The sequence below is a fragment of the Vulpes vulpes genome, chromosome 3 (genome assembly GCF_048418805.1).
Source record: "Vulpes vulpes isolate BD-2025 chromosome 3, VulVul3, whole genome shotgun sequence".
In the NCBI taxonomy this organism is placed as follows: domain Eukaryota; kingdom Metazoa; phylum Chordata; class Mammalia; order Carnivora; family Canidae; genus Vulpes; species Vulpes vulpes.
This window is the reverse complement of record NC_132782.1, coordinates 124,344,248-124,365,897: the sequence shown is the minus strand read 5'-3', so window position 1 is coordinate 124,365,897 and position 21,650 is coordinate 124,344,248. Positions and strand designations below refer to the sequence as shown.

Sequence of the window (21,650 nt, the reverse complement as noted above, 5' to 3'; positions counted from 1 at the left end):
TTTTTTTCAGAACACAGAGGAAAGGGTGTGAGTGGGAAGGTTTCACTTCTTGAGTTGAGAATCTGCCAATTAGCAGTTCTCACAACACTGCATGAGACAGTTGGGGTACGGAGGTTGTCATGGGACCACATCTTAGAGAAGGAGAGTTCTTACGAATTCATGAACCTGTGTAGAAGGACAGAAAATCTTTTTCTTTGGATTCAGTTCTTATGAAAAAAATAGTAAAACTAATCAGTTAATTAGTCCCACAAATATCTCACCTAGCCGTTGTTGAGTTCACATGGTTTTGTGACATCTGTGGATGCCAAATAATTTATAAATCTCAAGACACACCTGAGAGGCTACCCAATATATATATATTCAGCTGGGGTGCACCTAAGGCAGGAACGTGAGTTTCCCAACACTGAGCCACAGAAATGTTTTTTCTTTTTTACAGAAATGTATTTTCAAAATCGTTCGCACTTTTGTAAGCTCTCCTTTGTGACATTTGTTAAGCCATCAATACGTTAAAAGTTTCTGCTTAAACCAATAGTTAGAATGTAAGCTGAACAGCACTCTGGTGTTTCAGGTTCTCTACAAAGCCTGTGCTCTCTCCCCAAGTGCCCTTGTAAGGCAGAGTTCATGGTTCCTGCAAAAGCCTTGCAGTCCTCTCTATAACACACAGCAAAGCAAGAATTCAGTCTCCTCTGAAGATTAATTAGGGAAATTTCCAATTACAACGACATAATTTATATCCTAAGATAAAACGCTTTTATTTACACATAGGTTGCACAGTAGTGGCACCCCTGGAATGGAAAGTAGAAAATAATTGTATTAAGTTATTTTGAGCTGGATTGAAATGTTAATATATTCCCACCCAGTTCCTTCTCTATGGATTGAATTATGATAATCATATCAAGAAAGAGAAAAACAGCTTTTCTAGGGAATTTTAAACTTTTTGAGTGAGTGCAAGTAGAAACTTCTATTGGAAGACTACTTCTGATGCAACATACGGTTATTTGGAACTGGTTTTAAATGGACAAACATAAGTTAACTGACCTTTGCAGTCACCACACCTTCCTTTAGCTGGCATATCGCCGAAATAGACGTGATTCACATCACCACTTGCTTTTTCTCCTTTGGTTCAAATCAAGTTGACCAAAGCTGTTTTGAGAGGTTGGTCTGCAAGTGAAAATTAGGAGTCAAGGTAGTAACTGTAGAAATGACTCCATCTGCAAATGTTTACATTGACATGAAACTTCAGTTTCAAGGGTACTGATCTATCAAATGTATTTTGTTTTTTTACATTATGACTCTCTAACAAAAGGATTTAAGCTGGCTTCAAAGAATGGACCAAGTGTACCACAAAGGAGCAAGAAGGGGCTTCTTCTGACACTAAATTTTGAGGCAACTGATGCTGGGCTGAAGCTGAGATGAATAGCCCTCTCAGATGTTACAGGATATTGTCCTCTCTTCCTAGGCTGGGCAAATTTATGCTAAATGCTCACCTTCAGTCAGCTCCAGGACTTCTTATTGGGATTTATTTCCCTCAAAATTTTAAGAATAGTATAATGCGTGACTATTAACTATAAGCTCTATGCTGTACAGTAGATCTCTAGGACTTTTTCATCTTACATAACTGAGACTTTGTACTCTAATTTGCTAAGAGGGTAGATCTTAGCTTAACTGCTTTTGCCACCAAACCCATCAGGTTATATACATTAAATATGCACAGCTTTTTGGATGTTAATCATGCCCCAATAGAGTGGTTTAAAATGTTTTTAAAGAAGAGATTTTCTCCAAGTGAGATTGTCAATCTTGACACCCAGATCTCCAAAAATGATTGTCAGGTACATAGAATAGAAAATTTGAAAAAACAAATTGAAATCAGAGATCAGAATAGTGTAATGATAGTCTATATAAGTATCTATCATCTATCCATTTATCTATCTATCTATCTATCTATCTATCTATCTATCTATCTATCTACCTATCATTTATCTAGTGTACATCTGGCCTTTGCTGAGAGCTAATGGAGATGAATCTGTGAAATATATGCCTTTTTGTACAGAGAAAACCTTGGAAGATATGGGGGTCCTAAAGATTTGAGATTGATTAAAGGAGACAATCCATTTTTTGTCTAAAAAAAAAAAAAAGTAAGACTCTGGAGGAAATGACATCATTTTTAAAAATCTAGGTTTCTTGCCAGCAGAGAGACTTCACACTACACATTCTGAGAGAGATACCATGTCCTAGGAGGCAAGGTCCAGACAGTTTTGTCAATTCTAGAAAGATGTAATCAATTAGCTTCTCCTCCTATAGCTTGGGTTGTAAATAACATGACATCTGTTGGCTGTGACCAGCGGGGATGGATAGGGCAAGTTTTTCCTGATTTAAGAAGATATACTATTTACTTCTCTCCCTTGGCCATTCTTTACACCAATTTCCTTCACAAGTACAGCAGCTAGCCTGAGATTTTCCTGCTGCTTGAGGCAGAGTTAGTACCTTACTTTATCACTTAGATCACGTGCCTTCAATGATAATGGAGTAATGGCCAGAGGCCATGTCAATGCAGGAAACACAAAACAGAGCAGAGACCTTTGCCTCAGAGAATCTCCAGTCCCATCAGCACGGAGCACCAGCCTTGGGGTTCTCCTCAGACACTGCACCAAAGGCTGAGTGAGGGGACCTGGTCCCGAGATGGCTGTCCTGTGTGACAAGAGGTGAGAATGCCAAGAGAGACCCTGACACTCCACCAAGCAAACCGAGACTTTACAATGGTTTGACCTATTTTAAAGTTCAATCTGTTGGGGGAAATGATCCTTCATTAAGGATTCCTATTGAAGAGACAAGTGGTTGGGGCTGTTAATTTCTAGGGTAATCCAAAAGAGGAAAAGTTCACTCATTTGGTCTGGAAGAGAGCTAACCATCAATGACTAAGTCAGAAACTAATTAGCAGCCATTCTGGAGCTAGGAGAAGCCCTGTTTGTCGGCACCCCCCGGGTCACCCCCCGGGTTCTATGATTTGTTGAAGGACTCACATGACTCAGCATATGGTTGAACTCACAGCTAAGACTTACTACAGTGAAAGGAAATAGCAAAATTGGCAGAGGGAAGACACGCGTGGTGGAGTAAGGTCTGGAGGACACCAGGTGCAAGCGTCCAAGGGTCCCCTCCCAGTGGGACCACATAGGATGTGCTTCATTCTTCAGCAACCAGTGGTGACTGCACAAGTGAAGTGTTGTCTACCAGGGAAGCTCATTAGAGATCAAGCACCAAAGGTTTTTATTGGGAGCTGGTCATGTAAGTACCCTCTGATTAGCATGAACCAAAATTCTAGACTTCCGGAAGGATAGCAGGTGTTGGGCATAAACCTTAGCGTTTGCAAGATCTGGGCAAAGCGAACCACCATTATCATCAGGGAAGCTGTTTTCAGATGGAAGCCAAAGCCCACCTTGAAAAGACATCAGTCTCATTTTTGCTATGTAAACATATTTTTGTTTTATCTTGTTTTAGATTTTATTCATTTATTTGCGAGAGAGAGGCAGAGAGAGGGAGAAGCAGACTCCCTGCTGAGTAGGGAGCCCAACATAGGGCTCGATCTCAGGACCCTGAGGTCATGACCGGGGCTGAAAGCAGATGCCCAACTGACAGAGCCACCCAGGTGCCCTGGAAATGTATTTTGCACCCTATTTTTTAAAGCTAATTTTGTAGTAACCAAAGCCCATTGAAATGGATATGTAATTTTACTTTATGAGGTTGCCCCACAGTCCCTATTTCTGGAGACTTCTTTGTGGAGGGGAGAGTTGTGGTCTAGTAGAAAGGAATGCTACCCTTTTGGGTCTCTAGTGCTCCAGATGGGCCACAGTTCTCTTTTCTGGTTTTTGTTTTTGTTTTTGTTTTTGTTTTTGTTTTTGTTTTGAGAGAGAGTGAAAGGGGGGCGGAGAGGGAGAGGGAGAGAATTTTAAGCAAGCTCCTGGCTGAGTGTGGGGCCTGCCTCTTGGGCTCCACCTCACAACCCTGAGATCATGACCTGAGCAGAAATCAAGAATCCAGTGCTTAACCAGCTGAGCCACCCAGGCTCTCCTCTGTTTTGCTTTTAAACGGATACATTCAGAAGTGGTTTTATTTTGGGATAAACTAGAGTAGGAAAAATGCCCTAAATCATCTTTGTTTTAAGAAGTAAACTAGTCTCAAGATTTTGCTCCTAGTATTTACCTGTTATTTAATAAGTGAAAGAAATAAAAAATATAGGTTAAGACAGCTTTAACAATATGACAATTTCAAAAATATTGGAGTAAAAGAATAATTGAAAAAGGTTAAAGATAAAAAATAGTGACCACAAAAAAAATAGACAATACTGAAGCTCTAAGAAAGGTACACTTTAAACAGTAAAAATAGAAATTAAAATGATAAAATAGTGATATAAATTGAGAAACTGCTTAAAATGAGGTAAACGGCAAATCTAAAGAATGAGACTGAAAAATAAAACAGTTAGGAATTGAAAATTTAAAAGGATGAGCTAGAATAATCTAAAATAAATTAAGAATAAATAAAAAAGGCCTGGATTTTTCAAAATAGAGAAAACCGCAATCACAAAGAGGTTTAAACCCCCTTCAGTAAAGCAGCAGGCTGCCTGTGCAGAGGAAGTTACAGGTGCCCACAGGCTTCCCATGTCTCCTGACCCCCAGGTTGAGCCACCTGGATGGGCCTTGTACGAGTCAAAATTCCCAAGAATATTCTTAGGAAAAGACCTATGAGGCAAATATTTTGTCAGCTCCAATGATCCCAGTTATGTTTCCAGCCTGGCACCTGCAGCCCTGCAGAAGCAGGGAGGCCCAGGGGAAACGGTAACTGGTTATTTTTTGGAGTGATTAATGTAAGCCAGACAATGCACTAGCTGCCATAGGTCTGTAAGTCAATACATAAGTTACGTTGCTAGACAGCAGCACCAAGAGGCTTCAGGTGGAGGAAGGGGATGTAAAGAAGTGAATGACTTGCCCTAGGACCTACGGCCAGCAAGTGGGCCAGCCCGGATTTAAGCTCGGCCTCAAGAGCAGAGCCTCACTGCTGGCCTTTTTGCTGTGTTACATGTAGCCAGTCTGACTGGTGTGAGAGGGCACATCAAGACAAAATAAGCAGAAACATCTCCAGTAAGACAGTTCTCAGCATGTTAAGGCTTCAGGCTGGTGTACACATGGTGAGGCCCGGGGAGAGTTTGGTTAGAACGTGCTATGGCTTTGAAAATAGACCATATTTTGAGGCAGGGAGCCTTCGAGACATATATAAAGTAATAATCTCTTGCTGATTCTCAGCTAGCCTGAAGAGTCTAAAAAAGTACAAGAATTCAAACACTGGGACCTAATGTAAGAAAATCAAATTCTTAAAATTGTAAAAAAAAAAGTTGTTTTAAGGTAGAATGGAAAGGATTAGTTGGCCAAAGGGCAGAAAGTTCAGGTGTGAGGTTTCCACAGCAACCTGCTTGTGCACCTTTTTGAAATGCTCACACAACAGAAAGCTGCTTTCTGCGCTCATCTGATAAACAGGTTGAAGACATTAAGGGATTCTTAAGATGACTTTTAACATTGTCCTAATGATGATAAACCCTGGGCAATTCTTTTCCAAGTTGTATCATTCTTTTGGTTTTAATAGGTGTTAAATAGGTGTTTATTAAACACCATGCACTGATATACCCGACTATATTATAATTGAATTTCTATTTTATAACATTTTATTGAAAGCATGTATTCCGGTTTTACTCAATATATTACTTTTATTTTAAGATGTAATATTATTCTTGTAAAAAAAAATCAGAAATTGGGCAGCCCGGGTGGCTCAGCGGTTTAGCTCAGCCTTCGGCCCAGGGCATGACCCTGGAGACCTGGGATCAAGTCCCATGTCAGGATCCCTGCATGGAGCCTGCTTCTCCCTCTACCTGTGTCTCTCTCTCCCTCTGTGTCTCATGAATAAATAAATAAATAATATTTTTTAAAAATCAGAGATTAAGAAGAGTAAAAGATTTAAATCCTCCACTCCCTCAAGTCGGCTAACCTGAATGACGATAACAGATTGTATTTCCAGATTTTTTTTCCAAAAGCATGTTATGTACTCAAATAAGGACTCTGAATACCTCGGATGTTTTCTTGTTCCTACACAAACTTGCCCAGTGCTCCAAATGATGTGCTGGACAAATATAGGCCCTGTCCTCTCTTGCAAATTACATTTTTTGGCTTCTTCTTACATATTTCCCTCGCCCCATAGTGTCAGTCCTTTAAGAGGTCAGCTTACTTTCCTCCTTCTTCAGAAAGAAGCCTTGTCATGTGTTGTGTTTGGTGAAGTGTGATCCCCCTCCCCTACTAACATCTGTCCTCTGTTGCTCTATCCCAGGTACCTGACTCATAATAGGTTTAGATTGGACCCTTTTATTTCACTTGTACCTTTTTCATATTTTCTCTGAGGGCTTCAGAAATAAGCGCTACGTAGATCTCATTTTCTTGGGTAGACTCTAAGCCATTAGATGTAGAAATCTTGAGTGAAGCCTTGCTTGAGACAGCTTCCCATAAGGTGCGACCCTTTGAAGGGGCTTTATCAAAAAGGATTTGGGCAAGTTTAATGGGCTGCTGCCTCTGGTGTCTTTGACGGTCTAGAAAGAATTGAGACAGTGAGAGAGGAATCAAAGAACAGAAGTCACACTGACCCAGAGACATCGGAGCGTTGACTGTGCGATTTTATTCATTCACTCATCCAACCAAATCTACTGAGCAGCTACCGAGGAGCTACAGATACAAAGTCAAAACCACTGGGCTCAATTCACAGTTCTTCTGAGGAACACAGACACCCCAACGGTGGCCATCCATTTTGATGACACCCTTTCCCTGGGAAATGCTGATGTTCTTGAGGGAAGAGAGGGAGTGTGGACAAAACTTGAAAAGAAAGTGTGGTCAGAGGAGCCTTTAGAGAGGAGGAGCGTGTGTTGAGATGGTTTTGAAGGCAGCAGGAGGTGTAGGAGTAAATATTGGCATCTTTTTTTCTAATTAAAAACCTGAATGTGTTCATCTGGCAAAGAATTAGAAGAAACAGCAATCTCCAGACCAGTGGGGCCATCTGGTGTTGCGGTTCCCACCAGCTCTCCACCCCGGCATGGTCTGTGCCATCTAAACTTTGAGGTGGTACGAAGAGAAGAGATGGTTTGTAGGATAAAATGAACTGCCTCCTGAACCCATGCTGCTTTGCCACAAACTGACCACATTGATCAAGAGATGAAAAACTTTTAACTTTATTGGAGTGTAACTTTCCAGACCGTCAATTTCCTCAACTGGCTGTGTTTAAAGGATGTATATAAATTTAACACTAAAACGGTTGTAAAGTGAGTTTCTTATGGAACTATGATTCTTAATTCTGACTGCATTAAAATCACTTAGGGGGCATATTAAAAATAGTGGGACCAAGGCCCTACCCCAGACCAGCTCGGTGGTTCAGCTGGTGGTTCGTCTGTCCTTCCTCCCTCCCTCCCTCCCTCCCTCCCTCCCTCCCTCCCTTCCTCCCTCCTTCCTTCTTCCCTCCCTCCCTCCCTCCCTTCTTCCTTCCTTCCTTCCTTCCTTCCTTCCTTCCTTCCTTCCTTCCTTCCCTCCTCCCTTCCTTTTTAAAAAGCTTCTCCAGTAATTCCTTGTATACACCAGGGTTAGGAAATTGGGAGAAGAAAGCCAAGCTTTCCAGTCATTAACCTTGCCTTTTTAAAATAAGATTTTAGGGACACCAGGGTGGCTCAGTGGTTGAGCATCTGCCTTTGGCTCAGGTCGTGATCCCAGGGTCCTGGAATCAGGTCCCGCACAAGGCTCCCCACAGGGAACCTGCTTCTCCTTCTGCCTATGTTTCTGCCTCTCTCTCTCTCTCTGTCTCTCATGAATAAATAAATAAAATCTTTTAAAAAAATAAAATTTTATGGGCATCTGGGTAGCAACATCAGTTACGTGTCTAACTCTTGATTTTGGCTCAGGTCATGATCTTAGGGTCATGAGATCTTGAGAGCCCCATCTTGAACTCCAAGCTCAGCATGGAGCCTGTTTAAGATTCTCTCTTTCCCTCTCCCTCTGCTCCTCCCCTGCTTGCATTCTCTCTCTAAATAAATAAACACAAATGTCCACTACACTTTTATAGCAAAACAAAGACGCTATAGGATATAGCACTGGAGAGCAATGTGGTCCAGCAACAACAACCAAAAGACGGTGGAGAGTATTGCTGTACCCACTCAAAGAAAGCTGGACCTTTGGAGCAGCCTGTTTGCAGACTGGGTCTGTGCACCCATTTAGTTTTCCCACTAGTTGTTGGTGGTTCCCACCCAGGGTTGGGTGGTTAGGAAGAAATGAGGCAGTGCTCACTGGGTGCTTAGCACACAGTCACCCCCTGCCCATACCCCAATGTGAGGCAAGCATGGAGAGTTTGGGCTTTATCTATGGTGTTTGAAGGACATCCAAGTGGATGTGTGGCTCTGCAGTCCCCAAATGTAGTGATATCCTTAACTCTTAAATTCCATGACAGAGAGGCTTCAAACACATATTTGGCAGGTGATTTCACAGAGGCTCCAAAGGCTGTCTCTATCCAGGGAAGTTTTTCAAAAGGATTATAGAATAAAGAAATATGCTGAAAAAAAATGCTGCTGGAAAGTGATAGTGCCAATTTATTTCCAGAGCTGAGAGCAGGCTCCTTATTTCTGAGATGAAGAAAATAGAATATATTAGTATTTCTAACCAGTGATTGTCTCAAGTAGAAACAGCATAGTAGCTCCTGGTTGTCCTGTTTCCTGATCAATCTAATTTAGACTTTAAAATTACACGAACAGTTTCTCAGATTTTGCTTATTTTGTTTGTTTGGTTTGTTTTTGTTTTAAAGACTTTATTCACGAGACACAGAGAGAGCTGCAGAGGCCCAGGCAGAGGGAGGCCGACGTGGGACTCGATCCCAGGACCCTGGGATCATGTCCTGGGTCGGAGGCAGATGCTCAACCACTGAACCACCCGGGTGTCACTGCTTATTTCATTTGTTATCTTGTCAATCCTGCTTAACTCCAATTAGGGATGATAATAATTGTGGCCAAGTACCGAAAAGTATGTGATTTTTTCCCCCATCAGTGATAATGGGAGAAAACACACACACACACACACACACACACACACACACACACAGTGTTCCTTAAAAGTAATTTGATCTTCTCACTTCAATTACCTAAAATAATTCTTAAATACTTGAAAACATGAAACTGAATCGTCTCGATCCAGTTCCTATCTCTACCAGACAGAAATATTTTTTAAGCACATTTAAAAAAAATAAACTATATTAAACCCTTACTGGAAAAAAAGCCACTTCTGGACAAATACCAAGCCAAAGCAATTTTAGTTTAAATTGGTTTTCCTGGAAAAAGCTGAAAATGTAGTTCAGAAAAGAAATGCTTTGGCAACTTTACAAATCAACACTCAAAAACTAACATGATCAGTTTACATATCCTCTGCTTCGGTGATTCTCAAATACTAATGTAGAAGACAGTTGCCTGGGGAGCTGGTTAAAATCAGATTCCTGGGCCTGGGCCGAGGCTCTGATCCAGACCCAGGTGGTTTTGGTACTGGAGATTTGAGGATCATAGTTCAATTAACTCTGAAAAGACAAATTTAGAGCTTTGTATATTGATTGTGCTAGAATGAGGAGTTGTGTTTGTGTTTATTATGTTATCTTGTCGTGTGTTTATAAATTGCCTTGATTTCATAGCCTACTTCCGTGGGGACACCTGTACGAGTGTCACAGGGACAACCTGGTTTGAGGTGTAGACTCGTCACCATGTGTGTGATTTGGGATAAGTCATATATACTGTTTTGGGTTGAGTTTTTTATAAAGTGAGGAGATTGAATGACATCAATGATTCCTAACCCTTTAAGACTACAGACCCCTTTGAGAAGCTGAAATAATTATTTAATCTCCAGAAAAACACATAGATACACACATCCATGTTTGCACACAAACATGGAGAGGATCACAGTTTTCTTAAAATGCTTACAGGGACTTCCTGGGGCAGTGACTCAGAGCTGAAAATTGGTTTATCTAAATCTATGTTTCATAAGCCATCCCACATTTCCTCCAGGTTTTTTCTTTGGAAAGATGTGTCCTTTTACACCCTCCACTCCCCAGTTGGGAATCACCATTGTCACACACACTGGCCACTTCCTGAAGCTGTTTGCATACATTTAATCATCTTAGACCCTCCCCACCTTACAGGGAAGTGACATTATTTGCATTTTACAAAAGAGAAAACTGAGATCAGTAAAGGTGAAATAATTTGCCAGCAACTACAAACAGGTTCTGGTTTCCACCCTGAGCTCCTAACCTCCTTGGCAGTGTTTCTCAGTCTGGGCATTGCTGACGTTTTGAGCTGGATAATCATTCTTCGTTGTGGGACTCCTGTGAAATGGTTAGCGTCCCTACTCTCTACCCATTAGATAGAGTGACACCCTCTGCCCCCATGTGTAACAACCAAAAGTGCTCCCAGACTTTGCCAAATGGCCCCCCACTGTGAGCCGGGCTCTGGGGTACTTGCCTGATGGGAGTTTACCCCTGCATGAGCTGCAGTTGCTCGGGTTGGTGCTCTGGGATCTGACAGAGCAGAAGGCAATTGGGAGGCCAGCGCAGAAGGTCTCAGGTACCCCAGATGAGAGCTCGGGAAGGAGCAGAGCGGTCATTTCCAGCCCCATGGTTCTGCGTGATTTCTAAAAACTCTACGGAGTTGAGCTTTCTCCTAATGGTAAATGGGCTCCTGCAGTTGAATTACTCCTACGCTGGGCTTCTGTAAAGCAGCACGGAGCTGCCCTTCCTTTGCAAAACCTCTCTTCTGGTCTTAAGAAGCGCATCCCAACATGGTTCTCAGTTGTGTTCATTCTGAGAAGACCCAGATCTGAAGAAATACAGCTGGGGTTTGAAATAGGGTTTTACACAGTCTTGGCGTTGTGCTTGGTGGGGTTGCTCTGTGGCCTGGCCCCCGGCAGCCAGGGAAGGCCCAGGAAACGAGCAATTTCTCAGATCTTTCCAAAGCATGGGAGCCAGGTGCTAGATGTGCTTTGGTGGATTTTGAAATTGAGTACTGGACAAAGTACACCCTGGGTACTGTCAGGGGTGGCTGTGGGGTGGTATGAGCGGGGCCTTGTTATCAACAAAAGCTCTATTTAAAAATAATTTGGTGGCATCGAGCATGAGGATGTGGTTACATGAAGCTTATAAAACAGTTTGGGAAGATCAGTAACAGCAACGCCTTGCTGCGTGACTCTGACTGCCGGTTGACCTCTTGAGAAAGTAACTGAGCTTGAAATCTTGACCTTGCCTACTAGAGGTTCCCCAGGGACCTATTCAGTCACCAAATGTTTAAGTATTTACAGCGTATCAGGCACTCTGACCAAAAAGAGAGCCTTGGCCTTGAGGAGTTTATCAGGTGGAGAGGGAGTAGCCAGTCCTTGGGGAGCCCGGCTGTGGCAGCAACACACACGTGTGCTTTGGGGGCACACGGCTGGACAAGCCATCGTGGAGGTCAAGAAAGACTCCTTGCAGGAGGGGGAAGTCTGAGCTCAGGCCTGGAAGATAAGTAGGACTTAGCAAGGCAAAATGGGAATGGATTGCAAAGAGGCAGCCAGGGGAATGGCATGCCCTGAACACAGACATGGCTAGCTAGAAGCAAGAGGAGAAACTGAGGCACACTCAAGGAAGGCAGGTCCACAGTCTGGCTGAAGCAGGGCTGGGGTGCAGAGAGAAGGGGTGCAGAGGTAAGGATGGAAGAGGTTGTAGGAGGGACTTAAGCTGGGCTGCTTTAAGACCTGTGCAGACCTCAGCACTTGTGGAGGCCCCATCACACATCATATCAAACATATGACAATGTATCCCGATTTCCACCTAAAATAGTTTATAAATAATGAATTGATTTGCAGTTGACTATTTTTTTCACAATTTTTATTTAAATTTTAGTTAGGTAACATACACTACAATATTGGTTTCCGGAGTAGAATTAAATGATTCATCACTTGCATACAACACCCAGTGCTCATCATAACAAGTACCTAATCCCCATCACCCATGTAGCCCACCCCTACCCACCTCCCTCCACCAACCTTCAGTTTGATCTCTATTGTTAAGAGTTGTTACGGAGGTGCCTGGGTGGCACAGTTGGTTAAGGGTCTGACGCTTGGTTTTGGCTCAGGTCATGAGCTCAGGGTCCTGGGATAGGGTGGGCATCAGGCTCTGCAAGGGGTCTGCTTTTCCTTCTTTCTTTGCTTCTCCCTCCACTCTCTCTCTCATAAATAAATAAAAAACCTTTAAAAAAGAGTCTCTTATGGTTTGTTTCTCTCTTTCCTTCCCCCCCTTCCCTATTATGTCCATCTGTTTTCTTAAATTCCACATATGAGTGAAAGCATATGGTATTTGTCTTTCTCTGACTAACTTATTTTGCTTGGCATAATACCCTCTAGCTCCATCCATGTCATTGCAAATGGCAAGATTTCATTCTTTTTGATGGCTGGGTAATGTTCCATTGTGTGTATGTACCACCTCTTCTTTATCCACTTGGCTCGCTCCATGGTTTGGCTATTGTTGATAATGTGCAGTTGACTAATAGCATATAAATTTCTTTTTTTAAGACTTTATTTATTAAAAAAAGATTTTATTTATTTATTTATTTGAGAGAGAGAGAGAGAGAGAGAGAGAGAGAGAGCACACAAGCAGGGAGAGAGGCAGGAGAGGGCCAGAGGGGCAGGAGAAGCAGATTCCCCAGTGAGCAGGGAGCCCAATGCAGGGCTCGATGCCAGGACCCCAGGATCATGACCTGAACCAAGGGCAGACACTCAATTGACTGAGCCACCCAGGCACCCTGCATATTAATTTCTGTTTCAAACTTTTCTTTTTTATATTTCAGAGCCAGGAATTCTTTTTTTTTTCTTCAGATATTAAGTATTGTCAAAGGATCTTGAAAAGCTGGTATGCCCAAGACACTGTGCTTAAAGGGTCCAAGTGAACGGCCTGATTCTAAACTTGCAGGTTTAAGCCTGGGTAAACCTGGTAACCGGCTTCCCTCTACTGCCCACTGTTTGCCCTCTCCTTTCTTTTACCCTCCCGGAGTTGCGCAGGGCCTGTGAACACTCAACTAGTGTGGCCCCAGCTTCTCTTGCAGCAAGCAGCAGCCATGTGACTAAAGTTTTCACTGTTTGGGGTATGTATTTGCAGAAGTGATATGTGAACTTTTCAGTTCACATCCTTAAAAAGGAAGCTGGCTGCCCCCCTCTCTTCTTTCCCCATCTCTGCCAGCTGGCATGTGGATGTGACAGTGGTGAAATGATGTCATCCAAGTAGACAAGGATAGCATCCTGAGGCAGTGGTGGTCGATCTTTAGCAAGCATCAGAGTCACTTGGAGGGCTCGTTAAAACAGATCGCTGGACACCATCACCAGAAAATCTGATCCAGTGTGTCTCAGTCATTTCTAACATGTTTCCAAGGGATGTTGATGTCTCTGGTCAGGGGCCACACTTTGAATACTCCTGTCCTAAGGGGTGGGGGAGCCATAAGGAGATCCCTGGGTTTCTGGATGACCTGGTGTAGTAGATCTGCCTTCCACCTGGACTGTTCATTCACCTTTGTGAGAGATAAATGAATTATTTATTTTTTGAACCTCCATAATTTTGGGTCTCCTTGTTGTGTCAGCTTTATTTACGGCAGCTAACCCATGTTAAAGAATTTAAACTTTACCAAAGGCGTCAGTATGGTGTGGTGGGGGTTAAGTATGGAGCAACGGGTTTGAATCCCAGTTATTCTACTTTCTAGCTGTGTGATCTTGGGCAAGTTGTTTAATTTACCTACTTAACGAAATTCACTTACCAAATTATTTTTGTGACTCAGTTTTCTCATCTATTAAGTGGATCCAAGGGGAACAAGTTCATGTAAAGCTCACATGCCCTTTCGAGACCACGTTCGTTGGCAAGGACCCCAGAATTCCTTGCCCAATGGCCACGAACACACCTTCATGATCTGTGTGGACCTCTGCTCTGACTTTGTCCTTCTGCTGGCTGACTCTGCCTTCCAAGCATCATTACAGGTCTGAAATGGTGCTAAGGGAGAGCTGTGTGACAGGAGTATGGATGGGACTTGGATGAGCAGGTTGGAGCATCCTATATGTAACAGGCAGGCGATGACAGAGCTGAGGACAGGGAGAGAAGGGGATGGACTGTGGGACAGAGGTAAGATGGCCAAGTTGTCACATTCCAGTAGCATGCAATAATCTATGAATCTGAGGATCTAAATTTGAGCCCAGCTTTCAGTTGTCATGAAAGTATGTTTGTCAAGGTAGGAGAACACAATATTATTTGACAATTTGATGGCTTGATTCATGAATTTAAAATATTTAGATATATAGCCTGTGGACCAGGACTATCTATCTATCTATCTATCTATCTATCTATCTATCTATCATCTATCATCTATCTATCTATCATCTATCATCTATCTATCTATTCTTGAGAGACAGAGACAGAGAGACAGAGACAGAGACACAGGCAGAGGGAGAAGCAGGGTCCATGCAGGGAGCCCGACGTGGGACTTGATCCCAGGTCTCCAGGATCACACCCTGGGCTGAAGGCGGCGCTAAACCGCTGAGCCACCCGGGCTGCCCTGGACCAGGACTCTTGCCCCAGCCTGTAAGTTTAGAGGTAAGCCTTGTAGGCCTGACATGAGGGCCAAATGAAACCATAGATGAAAAATCCCCAAAGGAATGCCTGGTGCATGTGGTGTGTATTCAGTAACATTAGCAATGATGATGCTCATGATTCTCCTGAGGATAATAGGGTCTTAGTGAAAGAACTTCAGCACAAAAGTGACACTTTCTCACTATTTCTTCCAACAAATATTGATTAAGAGTATCCTATGTGTCTGGCATTGTTCTGGGAGCATCCAATAACACTGGTAATCAACGCAAAGCTCCCATTTTCAAAGAATGTACATTGAAGTGGAAGGTAGGGACACACACAAAAAATTAACACGTGAGAAGCGGTGTCTTTTAGTCTTAGAAAGATCACTTTGCCTGGAGGGAGGTAAGATGGTAAGTAGACACCAGTTAGGAGCTTGTTGGGATAATCTAGAGAAGAGATGGTAGTTGTGGTTGTCTGATACTAGGTAGTGGCAGAGTGAATAGAGATCAGTGAACAGATTACAAAACATGAATGTGGTAGAATGAGGACACTTGAGTGACTGATGGATATAGGGAGGAAGAGAGGAAAGAAGGAATAAAAAATGATAGCTAGGATTCTGACTTAGGCATCAGGATAATGGTGATGCTGGGCACAGGGACTGGAATACGGGAAAAGTAGGGATTGGTTTGGAAAGGAGATGAAGGGACCTGTTTTGGACATTTGAGGTTTTGAGATGCCCACAGAGCACCCAAGTAGCAGTGTCCGGTAGGCAATTTTGTGTATGAGTAGAACTTCAGCCAGGTGGAAAGTGTCCCAGGGTGAGAGCACAAGCGGTGTGGGCTGGGCATTTGGTGGGAGAAAAGGAGGTCAAAGCAGAACTGAGCGTGTCTGCCAGGAGAGGGAGTGAGCTCGTGTAGGCAGCTTGAGGAGACGAAGCGCAGGGGAAGTGTTTATTAGGTTGTGGTGAAGCTGGCACTTTTGAAGCCAAAGGAAAGCCACCAGTGGTGGGTAGAGAGAGACTGGATGCACATAAGAAAGGTGGTTGACCCTTGCCAAGTTCCTGCCAGGGGTAGGAGGAAAGAGGGGGTCGTGAAAATCACTCACCGTTTCACCATGGAATAAAAAGGAAAAAGAAAAAAGAAATCATTTATACAGCCATCCACTCACTGATTATTTATTTATTGAGAACCTTCCACATGCCACGCATTGCCCTGGTTTTGGGAATGAGAGGAAAAAACCCTTCACCCTATTGTACTATAGATTGTACTATTGTTCTATAGATTAAAACAAAACCCACACCAAATACAAACAAAAACTTGCCCCCTGCCAGGCCTGGGCTAAAGAAGAAAGGCATAGACTTGACAGAAATGTGAGTGATTAAAAGGCACCAGAGCCTCTCAGCAGGGATTTTGCTCGTTCCCACAGGCAACAGGTAAGGCAGCAGCAGGGGGCCAGGGACCTGGAAATCAGATACTCCCCTGATGTGAGGGAAATTTTTATTTCAAGCACAGATTTTAACTATAAATAATTAGAGGAATCTCTTGCAGGCGTGCTGTGCTTGATGTACTCAGAGACACAAGAAAGACAAATGACTCCAGGTGAAGGACAATAGCAAATTCTCTTCAACATCAATGAACTTGACATGAACCTTCAGTCCTTCGAAAAGCAAATCTCTGGTTCATCTCTTTAATCCTCCAACTCAACTAATTCCACTTAATTACTGCCTAAAAGGACTAAACCCATAAGTCATGCTTAGCTCTAACCCCATTAGAGTTGTTAACAGTCACTAACTAATACCATTTCTTGGAAAGGGAGAGAGGACAGCAGAGGAAGTGCGTCTTGCTCTCCATTCCGAAATGTCACCTTACAGACAGCCAGCAGAGGACTCCTACCATAGGATCCAGGGCTATGACACATGTTAGATAGAGGAACGTTTCTAGTGTCAGACCTAAGGAGGAGAAATGTTAAATTTATGTGTGAGGATTCACAGAAAGTCTGAAAAGGAAGGGCCTTGGAAGTCACTGAGTGAAAACTTATTTGACAAGATGACAAAATGATCCATCACAAGGCCAGTTGGTGGAGGCTCAGCTTAGAACTCAGGTGTCCCGAAACTCTACGGCTCATTTTTTTCCATTATGCGCTCTTACCATATTCCATACTGACTTAAGTTTTCAAATAAATGATTTTCACAGCAAAAATGGATTTACTGAGGGGCAAGGGGAGGGAAGGGTGGCTTTTATGGAAAATTTCCCATGCGGAATGGTTAAGTAAGTGGTTGTGTCAAAGAAGTTTCCAACATCTGACTGCAAATCTCCATCTAAGGCCACAAAATAAAAAAGTTCTCAAGTAAAGAGTCATTGTGTCATCGACACTGGATTATTCAGGTCTCCTTCTTTCTCCCTGACACCTACTTTTCACCTGACCATTTCATTTTTACCCTCTAACCATTTCATTCCTGAACACAAGCCAAACTCCGAAAAGGAGTTTGGTGATGAGAATAAAATCAAAGTTATGATTTAAGTGGAGGCTCGGGGATTTTCTGTGGATAATTACCCATGTCCCACCTTACCAAAGGGAGGGGAAAAAAAAAAAAAGAATTTCATTTGGAAAAGAAAGTAATTCTCTCTGCAAGTGTGGGATGGAAGAGATCAGTCCTGGGTATGGGAGTATAGTCATCCTTCAGAAAAATCTTGCCCACGGAACGCATGGGGCTAGGACGAAATAGATCAGGAGCGAATTACGTCTTATTCCAACACTGATGAGAGGAAGAGGATGAAGGGAAGAAAAATGAAGCAGGGTGAAAAATAAGGTGATTGGGCGAGAGAGAGAGAAAAGACAAGGCAGAGAAACTTGTTAATTACAGCACTTTCTGAACAAGGTATTTTTTTTCCCCCTTTCACAAGATAGAAGCTATTGAATAATTCATGCCAAGCGTGGCAAGGCTGCCTTTTTCCCTGGGTGATGCAGCGCTGAGCACCAGAGCGCTCCGTGTGGGTTCAGCACCGCGGCCAGCACCCCGGCTCCGCGCGCCGCCGGCGCTCCCCGCAGCTGCGCTCCCCGCAGCTCCGCTCCCCGCAGCTCCGCTCCCCGCAGCTCCGCTCCCGCCGCGCCCGAGCCCGGCGCCCGCCCGCGCTCCTGCCGCGCCGCCCGCCCGCCCGGAGGCCTCCCCGCGCCCGCGGGCTGCTGCCCTCTGCCCGGGGAGGCGCGAGCCCCGGCTCCCGGCCCTGACGCGGGCGCAGCGTCTCCTGCCGCCGCGGGGACCACGGACGCGGCCGTGGCGAGGTGTCTCCGGGCGCCCCTGCCTCCGCCGCCGCCCGCCGAGGACCAGCCCCAGAGCCAGGTACCCCCGCGCCCCGCGCCCCGGCGCTGCCCCCGCTGGGCGGCGTCTGCCTTCTGGACACCGGGGGCGCCGTCCGGCCGCCGCTCCGTGCGTGTGCGCGTGTTTCGGGGACGACAGGAGCCTGCTGCCGGCGCCCCGTCCCGGGGGGCTGTCCCCGCGCGCCGGAGCCACCCCCGAGGCGGCACCTGCCCTCGGCCGCGCGGCCCCCGCCCCGCCCCGCCCCCGCTCCCGCAGGCCGCTAGTCCGCCCCGCGCGTCGCGGGCGGAGGGCCCGGGGGACGTGCGCGCCCTCCGTGCGGGCGGCTGTCGGGATGGGCCGCGCCGGGCGGAGCTGAGGCTGGCGGCGAGGTGCGAAGAGCCGGCCAGCATGACCAACTCCTCCTCCGCGTCCACGTCCTCCACCACCGGGGGCTCGCTGCTGCTGCTCTGCGAGGAAGAGGAGTCGTGGGCGGGCCGGCGCATCCCCGTGTCCCTCCTGTACTCGGGGCTGGCCATCGGGGGCACGCTGGCCAACGGCATGGTCATCTACCTCGTGTCGTCCTTCCGGAAGCTGCAGACCACCAGCAACGCCTTCATCGTGAACGGCTGCGCCGCCGACCTGAGCGTGTGCGCCCTCTGGATGCCGCAGGAGGCGGTGCTCGGGCTGCTGCCCGCCGGCGCGGCGGAGCCCCCCGCGGGCTGGGACGGCGCGGGCGGCAGCTACCGCCTGCTGCGGGGCGGGCTGCTGGGCCTGGGGCTCACCGTGTCCCTGCTGTCCCACTGCCTGGTGGCCCTGAACCGCTACCTGCTCATCACCCGGGCGCCCGCCACCTACCAGGCGCTGTACCAGCGGCGCCACACGGCGGGCATGCTGGCGCTGTCCTGGGCGCTGGCGCTGGCGCTCGTGCTGCTGCTGCCGCCCTGGGCCCCGCGGCCCGGCGCCGCGCCCCCGCGCCTGCACTACCCCGCGCTGCTGGCGGCCGCCGCGCTGCTGGCGCAGACGGCGCTGCTGCTGCACTGCTACCTGGGCATCGTGCGCCGCGTGCGCGTCAGCGTCAAGCGGGTCAGCGTCCTCAACTTCCACCTGCTGCACCAGCTGCCCGGCTGCGCCGCCGCCGCCGCCGCCTTCCCGGGCGCCCCGCACGCCCCGGGCCCCGGCGGCACGGCGCACCCGGCGCAGGCCCAGCCCCTGCCGCCCGCGCTGCAGCCCCGCCGGGCGCAGCGGCGTCTCAGCGGCCTGTCGGTGCTGCTGCTCTGCTGCGTCTTCCTGCTGGCCACGCAGCCGCTGGCCTGGGTGAGCCTGGCCAGCGGCTTCTCGCTGCCCGTGCCCTGGGGCGTGCAGGCGGCCAGCTGGCTGCTGTGCTGCGCCCTGTCGGCGCTCAACCCGCTGCTCTACACCTGGAGGAACGAGGAGTTCCGCCGCTCCGTGCGCTCCGTCCTGCCCGGCGTCGGGGACGCGGCCGCCGCCGCCGCCGCCGCCACGGCGGTGCCCGCGGTGTCCCAGGCGCAGCTGGGCACCCGCGCCGCGGGCCAGCACTGGTGACCCGGCCGGGCCCCGGAGGCGGCGCCCCCCGCCGCCGCCCCCGCCCCCGCCCGCCGGGACCCCGCCAGGACCCGGCCAGGACCCCGGGCAGGACCCCGGCAGGCCCCGCCCTGAGGGCTCCCCGAGGCCCCTGTGCGCAGCCACCCGAGTTTTAGCCTCTGTTTCTGTGTTTTAGAGAAACCCTGAAGTCGAAACACCGGAAACTTCAAGGACTTGCTACACTGACATTTTTTTGAAAAGGACAGGTTCATTATCTCCGCGCTGTCTTGCGAAGGGAGCTGTGATAAGGCCTGGACTGCGGGGTCCCCTCCGAGGCCTGGACTGCCGCCCCCCGCCTCCCGCACCAGCGCCCGGGCCACCGCGGCCGGTACCCACGCAGCGAGCGGCCTTCCCGGAGCCGCTGGGGAAGTAGCTGGTCTTGGACGAAGCCTCCGTCCTCCGCAGCCCCGCACTGCCCTGGGGAGCGAAGCCGCAGATGTGCCCGCCAGCAGGAGCTGCCGCCAAGACCTCAAGCCCTTTATTCTTAAAAGGGTTTTTATAAAGTCGGACCATTAGCCAGTGAAAAAAGAGGAAACAGATCGATTACTTGACCCCCGTGTTCGCACGTCTAAGACTCCACATGGGCACAGCCGGGTTAAAGCGGGGATTTCCCATTGTGCCCATTGACGGTCTGAGCCAGCCATGGAATTTTGAAGACACAGAAGGGGTGTTTTAGGTGCCAGTTTCATGTTTCCTATAGCATGCACACGTGTGGCTACCTTCATTTGTAATCAGTTTACTTGCCTTATGAGTGTGATCGCAGCTTTGAACATTCTGTACTATAATGGTTGCTAAGGAGAATGAATCCTTCTGTTTTCTCTTTAACATTTAAAATATCTCAATGCACATGCTATAATTAAACACTAATAATGCCATGACTGCAGAGCTAACGTTAGCTGCTATTGCATGCTCCTAGATGCTAGAACCTACTGGGCATGTGGTTTACTAAAGCAATACCCATTAGACAAGGACATTTTACTTCTTCCAGACACCAGGAGAAGTGGCCTTCAATTCTTGGAAAAGAGACACAGGGACACCCTGGCTACCTACCTTTCTTGTCTTGACCCAATTTGTGAGAAACTCCCAGCTGGGACTTTATCTTGCAAGTGGAACCACAGTCAAGATGGATCAATAATCATGGTTTTGGCTCTGCAAAGCGGTCTGTGCTCTTTTAGGGTTTAGACAAGCCACACATTAGAAAGCAACACTGTTTTCTATGTAGCTCGTATACATATGACCACGACACTCGACGTTAATATTGAGTCTGTTGAAACTCAATATTGAGACTGTTGAAAGAGGTGTAATAGACTCCGTTATATATAGCAAACAGTTCCAGTGGGAATCTGTCTTAAAATGTGTGGTTCGAGGCTTGTCTTTGGTTTACCGAATTTATTTAGAAATAGCTGAGACGCAAAATCATATGAAGTCACTTCATAAAATTAAGGTGGGGAAAAAAGTAATTTAAGATAATCATCTATTAGCATCATGACTGCTAACTACATCAAATCTGGGGCCGAGCAACCTCAATTACCTGCCTGTGTGGTTCAGAACAAAGAACAGCTTGCCCTGTTGCACTCTTGAACATTGTGTAAGTTAGGACAGCGGGAACATGCGTGCATTTGAATAATTGCACTTACTAGGGCATTTGAATAATTATGGGAGGTGCAGGAAACAGACATGTTTGTAGTAAAATGAAACAGATTATGTTCATTACCAATAATAGGTCAGCAGTCATTTTATTAACCTGTCCCCTTTGTGCATGTACTGTTTCTCTCTCACTAAGGTTTCATCTATTCCCATTTTCCTTGATTCAAAGATTTAATTATGATTCAAATATTTAATTAAAGTTCAGACAACTATCTCTCTGAGTGTTTTTCTTCTGTCTCTGGTCTTCTTGCATATCTCCTCGAGAACACTGTAGCAGAGGACACTGTATTCCACAGCAGTAGTGATGAGGGTAACTTCTTCGTTCTGGCTTAATTTTATTTTTAGTTTCTCAAATGATTTCTACCTTATATAATCAAATAGGGTCGGATGCCAGCATTAAAAGGAAATGGATATGATTTGCTTT

At 46.4% G+C, this 21,650-nt stretch overlaps 1 protein-coding gene across 1 annotated transcript; it reads left to right on the top strand.

Moving 5' to 3' along the window:
• Positions 1–17,673: 17,673 nt before the first annotated feature.
• Positions 17,674–21,440, top strand: GPR88 (G protein-coupled receptor 88). The gene has a single exon (XM_072754499.1). It carries the CDS (start codon positions 18,386–18,388, stop codon positions 19,538–19,540), a length of 1,155 nt encoding a protein of 384 aa, XP_072610600.1. The 5' UTR covers positions 17,674–18,385; the 3' UTR covers positions 19,541–21,440.
• Positions 21,441–21,650: the final 210 nt, after the last annotated feature.

Coding starts and splice junctions, on each gene's coding strand:
- GPR88 (XM_072754499.1), top strand. CDS start 18,386: ATGACCAACTCCTCCTCCGCGTCCACGTCCTCCACCACCGGGGGCTCG.